At 45.9% G+C, this 21,097-nt stretch overlaps 1 protein-coding gene across 3 annotated transcripts; it reads right to left on the bottom strand.

Annotated features, from left to right (window-relative positions):
* Positions 1–11,614: 11,614 nt before the first annotated feature.
* PJA1 (praja ring finger ubiquitin ligase 1) lies at positions 11,615–16,328 on the bottom strand. Of its 3 annotated transcripts, none has more exons than XM_070784846.1 (2): positions 16,177–16,328; positions 11,615–13,844 (listed from the first exon to the last, which is right to left on the bottom strand). In XM_070784846.1, exon 2 carries the CDS (start codon positions 13,775–13,777, stop codon positions 12,056–12,058), a length of 1,722 nt encoding a protein of 573 aa, XP_070640947.1. In that variant the 5' UTR covers positions 13,778–13,844; positions 16,177–16,328; the 3' UTR covers positions 11,615–12,055. The 3 variants fall into 3 exon arrangements, with proteins under 3 accessions (XP_070640947.1, XP_070640948.1, XP_070640949.1); XM_070784847.1 differs by having other exon boundaries at positions 11,615–13,838; positions 16,177–16,310; XM_070784848.1 differs by lacking the exon at positions 16,177–16,328 and having other exon boundaries at positions 11,615–13,085; positions 13,650–13,957.
* Between the last annotated feature and the right edge of the window lie 4,769 nt (positions 16,329–21,097).

The raw sequence follows: 21,097 nt of genomic DNA, 5'->3' as shown, positions 1-21,097 counted from the left end.
GTCAAATGTCTGTAGAATTAAAATAGGTATTCTACTTCCAGTTCATGAGATTATTTTTCAGTGATGATGCAAGATTTTGTTTATAGAGGTGAAATAGGCCAGGATAAGATTTTTTAGAGGAGTAGCATTTTGCAGTGGGTACCAGAATACAAAAAAAGGGTGTTTAGTTTCTGCATTACCCATGAGAGCATTGTTTCAAGACTTGGTCTCAGCTCTTGGCCACGGGAGGTACAGGCAAGTTTCTTCCCCCATCTGCAAGGTGGGACTTAGTGGAGCCTGCCCTGTGCTACTGTGACCCAGAATGGTTGTAAGGGAGGCCCTGGTGCCATAACTAACAGCTGCAAACAGAGTCTATAAACTTCCAAGTGTTGAGCTTACCTAGAAAACAGAAGTGCAAATGTGCAAATTCCTGGTGGCCTCTGGCTATCTTCAGCACATTCAGTGTCCAAGTGGAAGCTCAGAAAATGCTTTGTCTACCATGGTCCTGGAGTAGACCAGACACTAGGAAACAACTGGAGCCTAGGAGGGATAACAGGCATTCTGAGTCAGAGGTGAGGCAAGAAGAGGCAAAGGATTTAAAGATCTTAAATAGGGTCTTGAACAGAATTATTAATAATAATTTTAAAACACAAAATGTATATGACATTCTTCCTTTTGGGAAAATACTTGACAAATCTCAGTCTTAATAACAACTCTGGAAAGTGAGAACCATGGTTATCTCCATTTTATTCCTAAGGCCCAGAGAGGGTAAGTCATTTAGCCAAAGTCGCACAGCTAGTAAATGGCAGAGCCAGGATTTGAACCCTAGGCTATCTGATAATAAAACTATTCTCACTATTCTCTGTTCACTCCATGTTGTTCCAGATTTCAGAATTGTAGACGAGCACATTGTAATGCTACCAGGCTCCTATAGTGATGTCCAGGTACTATTCTATGTACTTTACTCATATTAACTCACTAATATTCACTACGACCTTATGAGGTACGTACCCTTATTATTCTCATCGTATAGAAGAGAACACTGAGGCACAAAGTCACTTATCTAAAACCACCCTGCAGAGCCAGGATCTGAACCTAGCATCTGGCTCCAGAGCATTTAACCACTTCTCTATACTGCGTTTTAAGCCAGGCTGTGTCACCACCTAGGAATCCTAGAGTTAGCGGCAACAGGGAAACCACCCAGGACCTCCCCTGCAGACTGAATCCAGCAACCATCACCCAGGAGCATCAAGCCTCCATACCTACCCTTTAAGAAAGCCCAGCTGAGCAGAAGCAAGCTCATTCTGACAGAGGCAAGGTGGTGTAGTGGAAAGAATGTGGCCTCTGGCATGAGACAAACCTGAGTTGAAATCTTGGCTTTAGAACTTACTTTGTGACCTTGGGCAAATCACCGAACTTCTTGGGATGTCAGTGTCCCACCGCTAAGGGCTGTTGTGAGAAGCAAATGAAATGGCTATATAGAAACGTGAATTATATACTCCAAAGTGCTCTTGAAGGTTAGTTGGAATTGTTGTTCTATAGGGCTAAGTTCCTCTGCCCAAGCTGAGCCAAAGCGGGGACCAGGAGAAGTGGGCTTTAGAAATGCTAATGGCCCAGGTTACTAGCAGGCGGAGACAATAGAGGAGGGCGCCTTGAATGGGGCGGCCAAGCCTGGGAGCGGGGCTCCCCACTTGGGAGCAGAGTGAGGGAAGGGGTGGAGGGGTGGCTGTTCCCAGCGGAGGAGATCGGAGACTGGGCTAATTGGAAGGGGCTGGAGCTGCCAGGGGAGGAAAAGGAAGGGGATTACCTGCAGGTCGGCGGCCCGTGGGGGCGGGGCTCTCAGGAGTGGGGAGGGGATGGGGGTACGGAGCCCGGGGGCCGGGCCCGGTGTGCAGACCCACTGAGCTGGACCCCAGAGATACAGGGTGAGGGAGCAGGAGGCTGGGGGTGGAGATGGAGCCAGGAGATTCTGAGTTGTGCAACTCCAGGCCCAAACCTGGGCTGGAGGTAGGGAAGATGGGATAGCTAGTTTCTAAAGCCAGCTTGGATCCTGACCTCCTTGGGTGACTTGGGGATGAGTCTCTCTAGTGCCAGGACTCTATGAGGGAAGTCTGTGTGTGTGTGTGTGTGTTGTGTGATGGGCTCGCTGAGCAGAGGCAGGAGCTGAGTCTGTAACCTCGTTTTTCCCCTCCTCCTCCCCTCCATGTCTTCCCTCTCTTCCTCTCCCGGAGTCCTCTCCCTTTGCCCTCCCCTCCCCCTGCACCATGAAGGCTGTTTTTGTTCCTCCTCCTGGCCTAGCCCCCCGAGGTGTGCAAACAGGAAGGACTTCTCCCCGGGCAGTGAGTAAGGAGGGAAAAATGAGGTGTTGAAAAGATGACAAGTCGCCCTGTCAGAGCTCACCTTGGCAGGGAACAGGCGGCAGGGGCTGGCGGGTGGTGGGAGGGGGGTCCACTCTGGAAGCCAGCCGACATGTGCCCAGAGCCAGGCAAGCTGATCCTCAACAAGCAGGCACTGTGTATGCGTTTGTTTGGCTTAGAAAAGCACCCCCCCACACACGCCATTCCCACCATCAAAGATTCCTTCCTTTCCTTCCCAGTAGGAAGAGTAAAGGCCGCTGGGGAGGTTTAGAGTGTGATTGAAGGGGGTGGGGCAATGGGAGGGGGCTGGGCAAAGGCCCAAATCCCTCTTCTAAGTTTGGAGCTTTGCATCCAACAGCCTCCTGGACACCCCTGGCATGTCTCAAAGGCACCTCAAACTCAACATCCTAAACTGAATTCATCAATGCCATTCTCCCCACCCCTGCATTCTGTCCCTCCTATAGGGCTCTTATCTTAGTCAATGACCTCATCATCCAGTCACCCAAAAGCCTAAATCTTGGGAGTCATCCAAGACTTCCTCATACCCCCCAATTGGATCAGTTTCCTAATCTGGTCAGTTTTCCCTCTTATCTCTTGAATCAATCTGTCTCTACTCTCACTCCCCAAGGCCAGCACTCTCTCATTCATTCATTCATTGAACAATGATTTTGTAAGCATCTATCATGTGCCATGCACTGTGCTATAGCCATTGACTATTCAGCTGTGAACAAATCTGACTGACTCGTGCTCCCATGGAGTTTTGTGCCTGACATGTCTAAGTTCACTGCAGTGGGATGGGGCTCCCTGGATGAACCAATTTCCAAAACTCTTCCCACTGAGCAGAACAGTTAAGAGCAGTGCCTGGGTTTGATTTCTGGCTCTACCACTCGTAGCTGTGAGACCTCAGGCAAATCACTTAATCTGTCTGTGCTTTGGTTTTCTCACATGGAAAATGGGAGTAATGATAGCACCTACCTCGTAGGGCTACTATGAGGATTGATACCCATTTTTTATGTATTTTAATATTTATATATATGTTTAAAGTGCAAGCACAGTGTTCTATTAGCATGCTTAATTTTATTATTTAAAGTATGGAGTGAAGCAGGGCCTGATGATAAACCAAATTATCGGAGCCCAGAAGGAGGCCTGCCTGGGAGGCAGTGGATGCTTGCAAAGGCCCTGCCAAGAAGTCCGCATAAGAAATCTAGCACAGTCCTGATTAGCTAGCAGAGGCCTGGCATAATAAACCCAGGTGAAGAATCCAGAAATCCAAAAGGTAGGAGGCAAAGGGTGGTAGATTTGTTACTATCAGTAAGGTTTGGCACCAGCCCCAGCTCTGCCGTTTCCTAGCTGTGTGACCTTGAGCAGGTCATTTTCCTGATGGAGCCTTAGTTTCCTAAGGATAGCAGTTAACAGGTTTCGAAAGCTTAATATGCATCAGGCACTGTTTTCAGCACTTTCAACTGCCCCTCAAAGGGAGCTACTATTATGGAACTCTCATTTCACTGATGAGAAAACTGAGGCATGGACAGGTTAAGGCACTTGCCCAAGATCACAGGGTAAGTGAAATGCACACCTGGGACCTGAAAGCAGGTATCTTTGAGACTGGTGATCGGTGCACCTCCTTTGCAGAGCTGTTGTGAAAAGTGTGCAATATATTGAATACTTCTGGAAGTATTTGGTAGCAGGTTGGCAGGCTGCCCAGGGAGGACTGTCTCTAAGCTGTGGGCTCCAGCTGCTGGGCTTAGGCAGGAGGAAGCCTGAGCCTTGAAATCTAATAGGACCAAAGCAATACCTGAGTCTAGGGGATGGGCTAGAATCCCCTGCAGAATCAGGGCTCAAGGTTAAACCTGGACTAGAGGCCAAGGGGACTCAAACCGCTGAAACTGTTGAGGGCAGAGATGGTCTTGGTCTCTCTGCACTCCCCAGTGTTCCACAAAAGGAAGTGCTTAGTAAATATGGGAAAGAAATGCCACTTCTAGAGGGTCTCCTATATATGGCCACCACACTAGTCCCTCAAGTCCTCTTCACAGTGGTCCCATGACGTTATTGTCCCATTTTACTGGTGAAAAAAACTGAGGCCCAGAGTGGTGAAGTGACTCACTCAAGGACCAGACCTAACAAGTAGTTTTAAACGCAGAGAAGAGAAAAAACAAAAACAGAAAAGACAAAGCCCCAGCCCCCCACCCGTGGCCGTGAAGGAAGGTTCTTTTTAACACTCTAATGATACACTTTGGTGACCACTGGCCTTACCCCTCTACCTGCCTGCAGCCAATGAAAGAAGCTTTACTTCTATAGAACCCACACAGGATCAGGACTGGGGGTCCATCAGATACGCAGGTAATATGGTCTAGGCTTTCACTAAGAGCCCCAACAAAGAAGCTCCCACCCTTGCCAGCCTGAACCTGTCACTCTGGGACCCCTTCACTTAGGGACAAAGAGACCAGTGGGAACTTCCGACTCCCACAGACCCAGAAGAGCTTCACTCTTAGCCGGGAGGACTCTGCAAGCCTCAGGCTTTTCTTTCCCGGTGCCCAGCCTGTGAGGGAGGAGTGAGTGCAGCAACCGTGCCTAATCAGGCAGGGCCCCAGGACACAGAAGCTCCTTCATCCAGGCCTGAGGAGGGGTCAGGCCAGGGCTCAGGGAGGGGCCAGGGCAGACACAGAGCCCATCCAGCTGGGACCAGCCCACATTCCTCAGCGGGCCTGGATGGGGTGGGCACGCTCAACAGGAAGCCAAGCCCTTCACGAGAGGGGCTCAGCCGCCATCTGTGCATACAGACAGTGGTTAGCAAAGGGCCTCGGCCAGCAGAGTCAATTGCACAGAAAAAAAATAGCAAACATTTTGCTTCCTCCTCCTCCCCCATCTCGCCGCACTCTGCTTCCAAAGGGAATGTTGGACTCCTGCTAAGTATTTTTCTCCAGACCAGGGCCAGGCATCCGGAGTCAGCCTTGCTCAGTTGCTGAAGAGAGAATGATGTATGTGGGGGCATTCTTTCTACCCAGGGAGTAGTGGCTTTTCTTCTGAGCCCCAGGCTCCTGCAGCTCCAGCAAAAAAAAAAAAAAAAGAGCCAGGAGAAATGATAACAACCAATAACCATCATCCCCTTATGCTTATACAGTGTAGTGTATTCTGTCCATCTGTTATTTCCTTTGCTCATTCCAGCCACCCTATAAGATAGGGATTCTTTTGTCCCATTTTACAAATAAGCAAACCAAGGCTGAGAAAGGGTGTGTGCTGTGCTCACCACTCACAGTGAATTAGCATGAAAATTGTTTCTGACGAAAGCCTGATTCCAAATGCCCTGGTCTCTCGCTAGCCTGAACTGCCCGAAGCCTGCCTGGCCTCCATCAGGAAGAGCCAGCTTTGAGAGGCTTGAGTCAGTGTTCTAGGAACATTCCAGTTTCGTTTTTCCCTTTTTTGCTCTGATCACCTGCTTGCTGAAGAGAATTTGAGAAATGCCCTCAAAAGGGAAAGAAAATTACCTGTAATCTTACCACTGTTAGCTAACATGACGGCTGAGGTAGATTTCCTGATAGTTCCTCTGTTACGCACATATACAATCTGGACATCTCTTTTACATACCTGAGATGTTAGTGGACATGGTTTAGGTGTTGGGCCACCCTCCAGCCCCACACTGTGTCCTCAGCCGAACTTGCGGTTCTTCTCTCGATAAGGCTTGCTTACGTTGAAGTTTTTGGTTCCTGAGGGGGCCATGCACACACACCTTGCTATGTCACGCCCCTGACTTTGTTCATTCAGTTGCCTTCACCAGAGGTCTCTGCCCTCCTCCCTCCCTCCCTCTTTTCTCTCTATTGTTCATGTATACAAGGGTTTAAAAATATCAAATTAACAAAAACTCCAAAGGGACAAAGGGTATACAGTAAAGGATGGGGCTCCTCGCCCCTGACCTCAGTGCCTGTTTCTTGTGTATCTTTCCAGAGACAGTCTATGTACAGGAAAGCACTAACGTGCATGTATCCTCTGTGAAACCTGCCTGGTAACTGTGCCCACTTCTATGACTCACTTTTAACTTCTTGGTTTTGGGATACTCACACTGCAATAGCTGTACGTCTGCCTCATGCTGTCTAGCAAAGCATCCGATAGCTGTGCCATAATTTATTTAACCAGGCCCCTAGTGATGGACATTGACATGCTTTCTGGTTTTTTGCTACTACAAACAATGCAACAATAAATATCCTTGTACAAACAACCTTGTGCTTTTGCTCATGGAGGAGAAATTCTACTAGGGGAGCTGCTGGATCAGAAAGCATGAGGATTTTAAATGTTAATATATTCCACTAAAGTGAAAGTGTTCAGTCGTGTCCTACTCTTTGTGGCCCCATGGACTGTAGCCCCCCTGGCTCCTCTGTCCATGGGATTCTCCAGGCAAGAACACTGGCGTGGGTTGCCATTCCCTTTTCCAGAGGATTTTCCCAACCCAGGGATCAAACTCAGGTCTCCTGCATTGCAGACAGATTCTTTACCATCTGAGCCACCAGGAAAGCCCATATTTCACTAAAGAGGCTTTCAAACAAACCGATTGGCACTCCCACCAATAGAAGACACTGGAAAGGGTCTATCCTTCCCTCCTTCCCTCCTTTCTTCACCTGCTTAATGCCTATTCATGCTTTCAGAGTGGTTTCATCCAGGATGCCTACAAGGACCAGCGCCCCCTGCCCAGGACAGCCAGCACAGCTCTTTGCCTCCATGGGATGACTCCTGCCGGTCACCCATGTTTGCCTCCACACAGTGCTTTGCACGGTAGACTGTAAGCCTCTCTTTACATATCTGTTTCCCAGCCTAGACTATGAGCTTTTTGAGGGAAGGGCTAAGCTTTAGCCTTGGGCTTGCTTCCTCTAGGTCCCTGGACATTTGTCTTCATGTGTTTGGTGCTCAGTCCCTACCTTCCTTCAGACTGGCTCCCAGCCCCTGCTTGGGCCATATTCCTCCAACTCTCTGTAAGGGGTTCCTGGCTTCTAGTCCTTAGCTGCTGTGGAAGAACTCCCCTACAATCTGGGTCTTGTTTCTCCTCTTCCTCCCACCGAAAAGCCTAGTGTCCTCCTGTCTGGGCGCCCCCAGGTTTCTCTTGCCTGATCCCTCACTGAGCTGTTGGGAGGCTGACAGCCTGGATTGCCTGTGGCCAGCATCCCTGAATGGGGTCAAACTGGAACCAGGCTGGACTTTTATGCTGAGGCCAAGACCCCTACCTGCTCCTCGCCACATTGAGACCGGGCCAGGCACAGAAAAGACATCCCAGCCATGCACACGTACTCCTACTCTCCCTTCTGAACCTCGGTCTCCTGACGGTTCACCTCCTGGGGTTGACGGGAGGGTCCAGGGACATCACTGAGTGTAAAGAGGTCTGGAGAAATCTTATCCAAATGGCAGGGATTATAAAGCCTCACTAACATTCTCCATCCCTCTTTGGGATAGTGAGGTCCAGAGGGCAGAAATAGTATAAGAGGCATGCAGGGGTCAGCAGAAACCTGCAGCAAAGTCTCATTCTGCAGATGTCAATGCCAAGGCAGGCTGAAAGTATTGCTCAAGGGTCCCAGAACCTGGCTTGCTCTATACGAGGACAAACAGAAAATGGGACAAAGGGTGTAAGGAGTGGCCAATGGGGATGAAGGGGAGAAGGAGGGGGCAGGGCCTGAAGAGGCTGTGGGTGGGGATGGGGCTGAAGCCAGGTCACATGCACCTGGGGGTCAGCTCACTGAAACACCTCCCCGGTTCTCTGAGCATAGCCCCTGCTCTGAGCCTACCTTGGTGGGGGGATTCATTCATCCTGTCAGCAAAGGTTTTTGGTACTGAGTGCCAGGACTATGGAAATGAGTCAGACACAGAGAGCTCCTGACCACGAGGACTCACCGGGATAGAACGCAGAGAGGAAAGGAGCTAGAGCTATCAAAAAATAATCTTTTCAGGAACTGGCACGTGAACAGGGCTTGTTAGAGAGTGGATGGAATGGACAGGGCTGGGAAGGACATTTCAGGTCAGAGATCCAGACACAAATGAATTAATAGAAGTATCTAGCTGGAACAGAGGGTGAGAGAAGGTTGTGCCTTAGAGCAAGGAAAACCCTTATGATGGCTCAGCAGTAGCGCCAGTTGTGGGGACCACCTCAGGAAGCTGAGGTGCTCTCTTACAAGATGAAGTGGTTTCTGCTCCAAATTAGTGACCAAAATGGGAGGCTATTTATTTCACATCCAGGAAATCAAGATGTCCAGTGTGATGGGTGGCACATTTGATGAATACACCAAATAACTTACCCTCAAAAATAACTGCTTTGTGTGTAGTGGTCCCCAAAGCCTACTGTTCTAGAACCACAGCAGGAAGTGCCAATAAGGGGTTCACTGACCTGCAAACAAGGGCTTCCCAGGTGGCTCAGTGGTAAAGAATCCACCTGCCAAGCAGGAGATGAGCATTCAGTCTCTGGGTTGGGAAGATCTCCTGGAGAAGGAAATGGCAACCCACTCCAGTATTATTGCCTGGAGAACCCCAAGGACAGAGGAGCCTGGAGGGCTACAGTCCACAGGGTCACAAAGAGTCAGGCATGATTAGTGACTCAAGAACAGCGGCAGCAGCACTGTAAATTGAAATCACCTGACCCTTGGTCATTTGGGGTATCTTGTATGACTAGGAAAACAGGCCCAAAAGTGGGCTATGGTGTTGGTAAGTGTGCCATTTGAGGTTCTTAGTTACAAACAACAGAAACCAACTTTAGTTAATTTAAGCAGAACGGTTTTATTGGAAAGCTATGGGGAAGCTTGGGGAATTGTCAGAGAGGATAGAGGGTTAGAAACTGGCAAGAACAAGGGAAATGGGCAGCCAAGGGCAGGGCCAATCCTGCCCCCTGGGCCACCACCACCCTCAGCACCACAGGAGCAAATGCTCCAAGACCTGGGCTCCTCTGCTTTCGTCCCTCCAAACAGGCATAAGGGTCTTTTGTGCTGAGACTGAGGCATCAGCTCACACTGTGTGGGCCCTGGGCCTGTGTCTCGGGCCTTGTTGGTGTTTCCAGTTGGGAGAGTCTCACCTCTGGCATGACCCTCCACAGTGATAGGGTCCTCACACAGGCCCTGGGGAGAGGTCCCTTTCCATGGATGTACCAAGGCTGACTAAGGAAAACTGGGGCTGCCGCTCCACAAGGAGCAGGGAGGAAGGCAATCAGGACCTAAGGGGGTTCTTAACACATCTTCTTGTGTGGTGCCAGTCAGGACACCACAAAGGTTAATGTTAGGCCAACTACCACAACCCCACCCTATGGGGGCCCCCAGGGTCACAGACTTTTGAGACATCATGACAGCTGAGGTGCTGGCTGAAGGCCAAGGGGGAACACAGAATGACTGGGAGACGAAGTTATAAATAGCAGCTTGACCAGTTACAGGAAAAAAGGACTGTGGCTTCCACCACAGGTTTCTGTGCTTACAGTGAGAGAAAAATCCTTTATTTTTTATCAATTGGAAACTTTTTTGATTTGACTTATTTTGTTAACAGTCATGGAAAAACACTGACACAGAAAAAAATATCAAGCAGAATTAACTTAAAAAAAAAAAAAGCCCCATTCCTTACTACTTTCTTCCAAGTCCCTTTTCCTCCCCAGAGGCAACCACTGCCATCAGTTAGGTTTGCAGCCTTCCAGACACTTTTATGCATTTTCATATATAGTTTGGTTTTATAAGGTTTTATTTTATCAATACATCAAGATTATACATATTGCTCCACAATATGCTTTTTTTACTTAACATTATGTCTTGGAGATCTTTCCATATCAGTGCATACCATTTTTAACTGCTGCATAGTATTAACTCCATACAACTAAAATATCTAACTTGCTCTCAGGGACATGCATCACTTTACATTTTGAAACCAAGCTACTCCCCAAACTGCCCTGAAAAGGCTGCTATTGTTACATTCACACCCACAGCACGAGTGCTGCCATTTCTTCTCTTTGTAGTCCAAACTAGATATTATCATAAAGAAAAACTATCACTTTCTGATGGACACAATCAGTTTCATTGTCGCGTTAATTCACACAGCACTGATTGCCAGTGAGGTTGATCGTTAGGGACACAATCAGTTTCATTGTCGAGTTAATTTACACAGCACTGATTGCCAGTGAGGTTGATCGTTAGCAATAGCCAAGCTGTTGATGCTGAAAACAGCTCTCCAACTGTTGGGAGGAGTCTGAATTAGTACAATCACTTAGGACAGCAGTTTGGCAATATCTAGTTAGAATGAAGATGCTCTAACCCTAAGATGCCCAAATTTTACCTCCATGTACTTACCCCTAAAGAAATTCACACATGTGTACAGAGGAACATCTTTTAATTATGTTCACTGTTGCAAAACACTGGGAAGAAACTAAATATCCACCAATGAGAGAATAGATAAATAACTTGTGGTAAGTGTACAATGGAATATTTAGTATACAGCAGTTAAAAGGCATGTATCAAAATGACGAAATCTCAGAAACAATGCTGAGTGAAAAAAATAAAGCTGCAAAATGATACATTTTAGCAATTATGTCCATTTAAAAAACTCTATATTGGTTATGGAGATACATACAGGCATATACATATATATGTACACAAATACACATGCACACACACACTTCAAAAAAGGTAGATGAGAAGTAAACACACCATTTCCTGGATAGTGCTTACCTCTGTGGAAGGAGGTCAAAATAACAGGTGAAGTTCTTCACCTGTACCTGAAAATGTATGTTCACTGGAGAGAGAGAGATCTGAAGCCAATACGGCCAGAGGTTCAAACCTGTTCACTTTGTGTGGGTGGGCACCTCTGTTTTTCATAGTACTTGTCTGGCATATATTTCTCTCTTCCTTTTGTGTCACTGTGTTAATGTATACAATCAGCATACAGTTTGAGTTTTTACCCATTCCCTCTGAGACTTGCTATTTTCTAAAAGAGAATTGTAACTCCTTCACCTCTACAGTCTGTGTGGATGTGTTCCTACCATCATTATTTTTACTAGGCTTTTTCACTGTTTCTTTCCTTCTCATAGACTGACAGAATATTTTTTACTCAAACTTTTCCCCTTTAGTAGTTCAACAGCCATACACTTTACTCCTACTTTTAGAAATAATTACCCTTACTTTTGTTGTTGTTGGAGTCAGTATTTCCAATGAAACTAATTTTTTTTTCCTAGTAGGAACACCAAAAAACCCTATTTTGGAGGCAAATGCAAGAGATCAATTATAAAGTCACTTAGTACCACGGTTTTAGACGAAACCAAACAATTCCACTATACCATGTAAAACCAAAAGGAGAACTTTAATAAGCTTTTACGGCACTGCAATTACAGGAACATTAACCCATAACATGCAACAGAAATGATGATGCCTCTTGGACAAATTTAACAGATAAACTTGACATTACAATCAACAGCAACATGTTCTACTGAAAAAAAAATGCAACATTTCACTGCTCAGGTTAGAAAATGCATCTTCTTGCTGCAATCGCAAGTAGCACTTAGAAAATTTGGTTTTCCCTTTCTAACCTCTAAAACACAGTATGATTTTTGTAATGCAATCATACACAACCATTTTCACACTGGAAATAATCACAAGGAATCAACAGGTGGAGATTAATCGACTGATTGGTTTCATTGCAATGGTTAATTTGGAGAGGGCTCCTGCAGTATTGTGGATTTCAGATGGGGAAAATCATCAGACCAGGAGTAAAGAGCCTTGGTCTTAAAGTGGGGGAGGGAACATGCAGCGGCACACGGGGCAGGTGCCTGACTTCTGAAGCCAGATGGACACGCAAGGCTTGTGGAAATAGTGGTGGCATGGCAGCTCCGTCGCCACCTCCCCCTTCGCATATTCACTGCAACAGATGGGGCAACACATCTCCTGCCCCACCGCACTGTGATCTTCCGTGATCAGGATCTCAGGAAGAGTGTCGATGCTTTCCTTGCTGGCTGGTGGATTGGCCACCTCCACATCCACCGCCAGAGACTCCAAGTGTGCCAAGGCAGTTTCCATTGCCTGGGCCAGGCGTTCTTCAAGTGCCATGTATGTGAGGAACTGAGGATCCACGTAGGAAATGGCTTCAGCTACCCCCAACCCATCCGCAAACCCATCGAAGAGGCTCCAATCCACTTCGAGGTCTTCACTGACACTAGAGTCATCTTCAAGGTTGTTGTTGCCATCCAGCATGAAGACACCAGGCTGCAGAAACTCCTGACCAGAATCATTATCCCCCTCACTGCTGCTCTCGTTTTCATTGTATTGGAGCCAAGGAACTTCTCCTTCTTCGGGGGATGCCCTTTCCTCTTCCTGGAGAGATGGCCCTCGAACTTCTTCAAGTTCATTGTTGCCACTGGTGCCAGCACTGGCACCAGCACTGGCATTCACTCTGGCTTGCTCGGCTTCAAGCTCTTCTTTTCCCGGCAGAGTCTCCCAGCTCTCGCCGCTGGACGACAGATTTTGCTCCCGACCACGATACTTGCGACGCAGAGCCGCAGTCCACTCTTTGTCACTGTCAGAGTCTTCTTCAAAGTATTTGTAGTAGTCATCGCTGTATGTCCAGAAGTCGGGGTCGGCCATGGTTCGTCGCCGTCTAGGCACCTTTTCGGGCTTCACTTGGTCACTCCTGGCTTCCCTCTTGTCTTCGGGGTACTTCGGCTCAGGGTAGCCACTTGAGCCCTCACCTCCGCTCCTTCTTGCCAGGCCATCCAAGTGGCCTTCATCAGCGCTGGCAGTCTCCCTCCACCTGGAAGTGCTATGTGGCATATCATCATCATCATCGGTATCAAAAAAGATTTTTGGTTTCACGCAGTTGGGACTTGCCAGATTTCTGATTTTAGGCCTCACCACCGGTTCCTCTGCACTCTTGGGAGTGTTTTCCCCACCACAAATACTCACAGGAGCCCTGCTGGGACATGCAGGTAAATTCGGCTCCTGTCTCTCCCTCTCCAGGTTGTTGCTGTTTGTGACCACCTTGCCTTCAGCAGAAGACGGCTGAGAGGCCATGCTATTTGACTGCAAGAACTCAGCTCTGCTAGCAGAGGACCGTGCTGCAGGGGCTGGGTCTAACTTGTCAAGCTCCTCTCTCACATCATGGTTAAAACTAGAGAACTGTGAGGCCACCCCAGCCAGAGACCTTGCCCCCTTCTCCGGGTCATACAGCTTATCATCTTTAAACTTGCCAGTTTTCCCTCTCACTGACACTCGCTCAACAGGCCCAGCCCCCTCCTCCTCACTATCATCTGCCCCGAAACAGTCAACATGTCCATAAGCCATTCCTCTTCTGCTCCCCGAAGCCCTGTACTCTCTGGGCGGGTACCTGGAGTAGTCCTCATTATCAGCGTTCAGGCTGGTTCCTGAGCTCTCGCTGTCATCCCAACTACGACGAGTGGTGGAAAACGGTGATCGGCTCCTCTTGGTGGTTTGACTGGGGGCTGATCTGTGCATTGGGACTTCGGATGGCGTCTTTGTCTGCCTGGAAATCCTTTCTTGCTGGCTTGTGGATGGCCTGAAACTGACATAAGCATGCCTTCTTCCATACCTCCTGCCTGTATTGGACTGACACCCTCCTGCTGGCTTGGGCCAGATAGGCTTGCTAGATTCCTGACCCATTTGCTCTATTTAGGAGGGTTTCCAATATGGCTGGGGATTGAGTGGGAAGGCTCCTGCTCCCTGCACACGCTTTGGAGATGGAGAGGTCAAATCAGTTCAGTATAAAGGAGCAGGGAGATTTATTTTCACTTCAGCAGGTAAAGAAAAAAAAAAGAATAAGGGGCCTTTAAAATTAGTTTCACTTTCTTCTAAGGCCTGGAATAGCATTCAAGTGACTGTCAGGTGTAGAACTGGAACACATTTGTAATGTTGGCAAAATGATTACAAAACTGGGTTTGTAGGAAAGCCAGACTTATGGGAGAATCTGATGGAAGATGGAGGGTGACTGGACGTTCAGAAGGTGGGTGAAACACTGGAATTGTGCCAACATGGGAAGAGGAAAGATGGCTGTGGTTTTTTTATGGGGTGCCTGCATTTTTCTGAGCCCTGTACACATACAGGAGAAATGCAAACTGGAATAGAGTGGAAAATATAGATCACCATCACTATGTATGTGAGAGTGCCTGGTGTCTGTCAGGAGGAGCAGGACAGGTGGAAGGGGGACCAGCAATCATGAAGAGGAAAGACTCCTGTGTTTGTAAAGGGAAAGGGCTGGTGACAGCAGCATGCGAAAAGGCATGACTGTTGGGCAGAATGAGACCCATTGTGGATGTGGGTATGAAATGACAGGCATGGTGTGGCTTCAGAGGAGAGGGGCATGTGAACGTATGATAGAAAGAGAATGTGCATGTGGTTCTGATGTGTGATGGCTGGAGCTCTAGGGAGGGATGCCTATGTTTATGTGTCTGTGGCAGGCCAGGAGAAGTATAGTGGCATTGAATGGAGTGTCCTCCAGTTTGTGTGTGTGTTCATCAAAATGGGAGGCAACAATCGAGAAGTGTCAGTGTGAACAAATGCATCAATGGGGAGACATCACTGGAGAGGGACATGCATGTGGCAGGTGGGTGGGCACCAGCAATCAAAGAACATCTGTATTCATGGATGTGGCGACAGGAAGGGGGGATGTTCCAAGGGATTTACGTGAGTGTGAGTGTGTGCATGGCAGGGACCAGCGAAGGAGGCTGTCTAGACATATGTAGCAGACAGGGAGCACCTGAGAGGGGTATGTGAAAGAGTGTGTGGGTGAGTACGCATGTAAGTGGTGTAGGAAAAAGGAGCCAGCAATCCAAGGATATCCTTACGTGTGGCAGTGGCAGGCAAGGGGTAAGGCCTCACAGAGGGTGTGGGTGTGTGTGTGTGTTGTGTTGTATGCTCACCAGAGCACGCAGAGGCACAGGGAGGAGGGGAGGTATGTTTGTGGAAGGGGGTGAGAGGCAGGAAAGGCACCAGAGGGTGGGAGGCTGTGTGTGTGTCAGTCATTCTGTGTCTCTCTCAGGGGAAGGCACTGGGGAGTGTGACAATGTCTGAGAGGGTGTCTGTACATGTGTGTCCAAGCATGTGGGGGGGAGGGGACACTCAGGAACCTTGAGTATGGGGGCAGCGGTAAGGCAGCTGCATTGGAAGGTTTTGGGCATGCGTGAGTGCGTGTGTGTGTGCGCACGCAAGCACGCGTGCATGTGTGCCCGGGTGCACACACCCATGTATGTGCGGTCATGTGCGTGTGTGTGTCCCTGTGCGTGCACGCAAGACACTAGGATGGGAGGGGGTCCGCAATGTCATAATGAGAGAGGGGAACGTTTATCAGCTCAAAGAGTAGATCCAAACCAATGTGGCAGGGAAGGGGGAGAAAAGAAAGGGAGTGTGAGGATACAATTTTCCCTGGGAATGATTTGTTTTTCTGACAGCATTTCTTTTCCTGGAACAATATATTTGCCTAAAAATCTTCATCCTTTACCATTCATTAAAACAACTGCAAAATGGGGAAAGGCCACGGATCGCTTCACACAGGAGCCAAGAAGGGAGGCAGGAGGAGAGGGGAGGACAGGCATAGAGGGCCGCGACCACCACTCCCCTCTTGAACAGCGACTCAAGCCACCAGAGCGGGGGCCGGGCCATACGGGAGCCAGGGATGGAGAATGAGTCCTAAATCGGGCCAATGGAGGACACAGGCCTCCCTCTTTGGTCAGGTCCCGCGTCCGCCCCACCCCTTCCCGAGGGGTAAGCCCGAAAATCTGTTCGCTAGAGCCCCCCACCCCCACATCCTTACCCCGGTGCCCGGCCACTCGCCCTCACGCTCGGCCACTGGCCCCACCGTCACGTCTGAAGAGGTCGAGGAAATAAAGTCTTTCACTCACCCAGTCGCGACCCCGCACGTTCTCGGGAAGAACAGATCTCCAGGACCTCCAACCGCCACAACCGCCAGAGCCGCTGCTCCCGGGGCTCCAGCTCCTCCCCCTCCAGACAGCAGTGGGGCAGGCGCGGCTGCGGCGGCGGAAGTGATTGTGGCGTCGCGGCGGCCCGCCCCCTTGATGTGGCGGGGGCGGCAGCTGCTCTCAACAAATCAGGGTGGGCCCGAAAGCATTATTTCATTTGAAATGATGAAATCGTCAAGGATACAGAAAAGGACAGCGAAAACTGTAACCAGCAGCCAGCTGTAACAAATGTTAAACATTAAGTCATATACCCTTCTGTTCTGGGGTTTGCATGGCTGCTGTCCTTGCTGTCTGATATAAAGTGAAATCTGCAAATTCCTTCTGATTCATTCCGATATGAAAGTAATCATATTAATATACCCTATCCTATGTTCTATGTTATGATTTGTAGTGGAAGTATCACTGTATTTAGGGTTGTGGTCAGCAGAAAATTTTTTAACCTGGTGGTTGAAGCAAACTGAACTGTTTATCATACAAATTGTTGCTGTTAATCGAGCTTCTCTATCCAGAAGAAATGATCAGTCATTGCAGCACAACATAGCTTCACATTCTTATAATTGCATTGCCCTTTAAAATATTATAGCTATGCCTTTTGGATTTACACAGTTTTACCGAACTCCAAAGTCTTTTTTATATATTGTGCTTTACATGTATCTCTAATACTTGAATCAAATGTAAGACTTACCTTTGTTCACGACAATAGCAAAGCTTTGTTCTTTACTGGGAATAAAGTACCTAATAGAAGAACAAGGAGTTTTAGGGGTAATAACAGAATAGAAATAGGATGTATAACTTTCAAACCATTGAAGAAATAGCATGTAGAACAAAGAAAAAAATTCATTCTTACAAAATGCAGAAATGGGATGAGAGGCAACAAGAAAGTATGTTAAAAAGGGAGGGGGGTCAGAAATAAATCCAGATATATCAGTATGTACTATGGGTTAATGTCTCCCATAAAAAATGTAAAAGCAAACTCTCAATTTAAGCATTTAGTTTTTAGAAATCCAATTATATGCTGTTTATATGTTTCACCTAAGACAGAAAGAAAGGAAAGAAAAAGGTAGAGAAGAAAAGATGGAGGAAGGGGAAAGAAGAAATTTTAGAAAGAAAAAAGAGAAGGAAAGAAGGAAGGAAAGAGACATGTAGCAATGTTAATATCAGAAAAATTAAGAACTCAAAGTAAAAAGCATTAAAAAAAATCATGTTGTTTCATTCACCAAGAAGATATACCCACTAAAATTTATACACCAAATAATGTAATTTTAAAATGCATGCATTAAATATTGTTAGAAATATAGAAATCAGAAAGTCTGCAGTTATAGTGGTTTTGGTATAGATAGAGTGAATAGACTGCAAAATAAACAGGAATATAGAGAGATTCCACAACCCAATTAATAAGCTTCATCTAATGTATATGTACTTTTGTACTCAAGAAATAATGTATTTTTGTTAAAATATTTCAAATATAAAGTACAGAGAATAAAATGTACATTTGCCCACATGTACTTGTTACACAGACCAAGCACATTTTATTTTGTTTGGATCCTCAGATTCTTCTGTTTTTTAAACAAAATATTACAGTTGAATCTCTCACTTTATCCTATTCATCTTACCTCTTTTTCCCAAAAAAGAACCATTTGGAAGTCTCTTTCTTGTGCATGCTTTTTCTTTTTTTATATGTATGTATTTATTTCTTACCAATATACATTATTGTTTCATGTATTTTACATTATGTGAATAGCATAATAAATACATCCTCTGGGAACAAATTTTCATTTAATATTTTTTGGAAGTTAGCAATTTGATTCATTGAGATCTAGGTCATACATTTTAACTAATGAATATAATTGTATCAATTTTCCAATATGATGTTACTATAATATATCATTGTATGGACTTCTGTTACGTGGATTATCTAATTTCTTTATCTTTTTGCCTGCTGATGGACTTGGATTGTTCCTGTTTTGTGCAATTATAAGTGAAGATTTAATGAACATCTTGGCTATGTGTCCTTGTGCCCGTATTGAAGAGTTTCTCTGAGGCAGTCCTTTGCAACCGAGTAATGGGGGTTCTGATATATTGATTCCCTTAGCCCTCTAGAAAGATGGGCCTGGCTTTACCCAGCTGCTGCCCTGGGGCTGTTCCCTATGGCTAAGAGTAGGCTGTCTCTTCATTCCAGTGAGCTGGTAGACATAGTAGCATTTTTAACATGCTCTGATGTGGAAAGGATTGGAAAAAGCTACTCTAGTGTATGTATTTTGAAGTAGAATTTCTGGGTCAAAAGATATGTAGTAGTTAACTAATGCTGTGTAACAAATTGCCTCAAAACTTAGAAGTTTAAGACAACAGACAATTATTATAGTTTCACAGGTCACGAACCTATACATGCCTTAGCTGGATGCCTCTGGCTCTAAATCTCTCATGAAGTTGCACTCAAGCTGTCATCTGTGCTGCAGTCGCATTCGCAGGCAAAATTGTTGTAGGAGGTCGACATCCAAGCTCTTTACATGGCTGTTGGAAGGCCTCAGAAGATCCACTGCCAAGGTCACTCATGTGGTTGCTGTGTGGCTTCAATTCCTTGTCATGTGGGCCTAGCCATAGGCTTCCTGAGTCTCCTCACAACCTGGCAGTTGGTGAGAGAGAGCCAGAGAGCAACTAAGATGGAAGACACAGTTCTTTTATGACTTAAAGTCAAAAGTGACATCGCAACACTTTTGCCATATCCTATTTATTAAAAGTAAGCCAGAGAATTTGTCCACCTAAGATATCAAATTTGTAGGCACGTAATTATTCATAATTAATGTCTTTATTATCCTTGTAGTGTCTACAGGATCAGTAGTGATAGCTCCTCTTTCATTTCTTCTGCTGCTGCTGCTAAGTCACTTCAGTCATGTTTCTAATATTAGTAATTTTGTCTTCTCTCCCTTTTTCTTGGTCACCCTGGCTAGAGACTTACCAATATTGTTGATCTTTTCAAAAAATCAGCTTTTGGTTTAATTGATATTCTATATTGCTCTATTTTTTCAATTTCATTTATTTCTGCTACTTTATTATTTCTTTTCTTCTGCTTACTTTGGGTATAATATGCTCTCTTTTTGTAGTTTCTTAACAGTGGAAACTTACACTATCAATTTTAGATCTTTCTCCATTTCTAATGTATTCTTTCAATATTATAAGTTTCTCTCTAAGCACTGCTTTTACTGTATCCCACAAATTTTGGTAAATTCTAGTTTCATTTTTATTTACTTCAAACTTAAAAAAATTTCTCTTGAGACTTCTTCTGAACCCATGTGTTATTTAGAAGTGTGTTGTTTAATCTTCAAATATTTTGAGATTTTCCAGCTATCTTTCTGTTATTGATTTGTAATTTAATTCTGCTGTGGTCTGAGAACACACTGTGTATGATGTCTAATGTTTTAAATTTGTTAAGATGTGTTTTATCACCCAGGATGTGGTCTATCTTGGTGAATGTTCCAAGTGAGCTTGAGAAGAATGTGTATTCTGCTTTTGTTGGATGAAGTAGTCTATAAATGTCAATTAGATCCAGGTGATTGATGATGCAATTCAGTTCAACTATGTCCTTACTGATTTTCTGCCTGCTGGTTCTGTCAATTACTGATAGAGGGGTGTTGAAGTCTTCAACTGTAATAGTGGATTCATCTATTTTTCCCTGTGGTCCTACCAGTTTTTGCCTCACATATTTTGATGCTCTGTTGTCAGGTGCATACACATTAAGGATTGTTACATCTCTTTGGTGAATTGACCCCCTTTATCATTATATAATGTCCATATTTATCCCTGATAATTTTTCTTGTCCTGAAATCTGCTCTGTCTGGAATTAACATAGCTACTCCAGTCTTCTTATTAATGTAAGCATGTAAATCTCTCTTTCATTTACTTCTAATTTGTGTCTTTATATTTCAAATTGGTTTCTGACCTTAAAAAAAATAATCTATTCTGTAGTCTCTGCCTTTTAATTGGTATAGTTAGACCACTCACATTTAAAGTAATTGTTGGTGTAGTTGGATTAATATGTACCATATTTGTGACTGTTTCCTATTTATTGCCACTGTTTTTTCTCCCTTTTGTGTGTGTGGGGGTCTTTCATTCTCTCTTTTTTTTTAACTTTTGGTTGTTCTGGGCCTTCATTGCTGTGCAAAGGCTTTCTCTAGTTGCAGCTAGTGGGGGCTACTCTCTAGTAGTGTGTGTGGGCTTCTTACTGCAGTGGCTTCTCTTGTGGAGCACAGGCTCTAGGCACACAGGTTTCAGTAGTTTCAGCTCCTGGGCTCTAGAGCATAGGCTCAGTAGCTGTGGCACATAGGCTTTGTTGGTCCACGGCTTGTGCGTTCTGGACCAGGGATCAAACCTGTGTCCCCTGCATTGGCAGGCAGATTCTTATCCACTGTGCCACCAGGGAAATCCAGTCTCCCGTTCTTTTCATGCCTTTTCTGATTTTAATTGAGAATTTTATATGATTCTCTTTTCTCTCTTCTCTTAGAATTTCAACCATAATTCTTGTTTTTGCATTTTTAGTGGTTAGCCTAGAGTTGCTGCTAAGTCACTTCAGTCGTGTCCGACTCTGTGCGACCCCATAGACGGCAGCCCACCAGGCTCCCCCGTCCCTGGGATTCTCCAGGCAAGAACACTGGAGTGGGTTGCCATTTCCTTCTCCAGCTTTTCTTCTTCTGCTAGCCTAGAGTTAGCAGTATACATTTACAACTGATCCAAACCCACTTTCAAATGACACTGTACCTCTTCATACGTAGTGCAGGCACCTTGCAACAGAATATTTCCAATTCCTTTCTCCTATCCTTCATTGCTATCATTCATTTCCCTTATCCAT

This window comes from Bos indicus, chromosome X, assembly GCF_029378745.1.
Source record: "Bos indicus isolate NIAB-ARS_2022 breed Sahiwal x Tharparkar chromosome X, NIAB-ARS_B.indTharparkar_mat_pri_1.0, whole genome shotgun sequence".
Lineage (NCBI taxonomy): Eukaryota > Metazoa > Chordata > Mammalia > Artiodactyla > Bovidae > Bos > Bos indicus.
The sequence above is the reverse complement of the archived record's forward strand: the minus strand, read 5'-3'. Positions and strand labels throughout refer to the sequence as shown.

Excerpts from the sequence above, each read along its gene's own strand:
- PJA1 (XM_070784846.1), bottom strand. The coding sequence starts at position 13,777 with ATGCACAGATCAGCCCCCAGTCAAACCACCAAGAGGAGCCGATCACCG.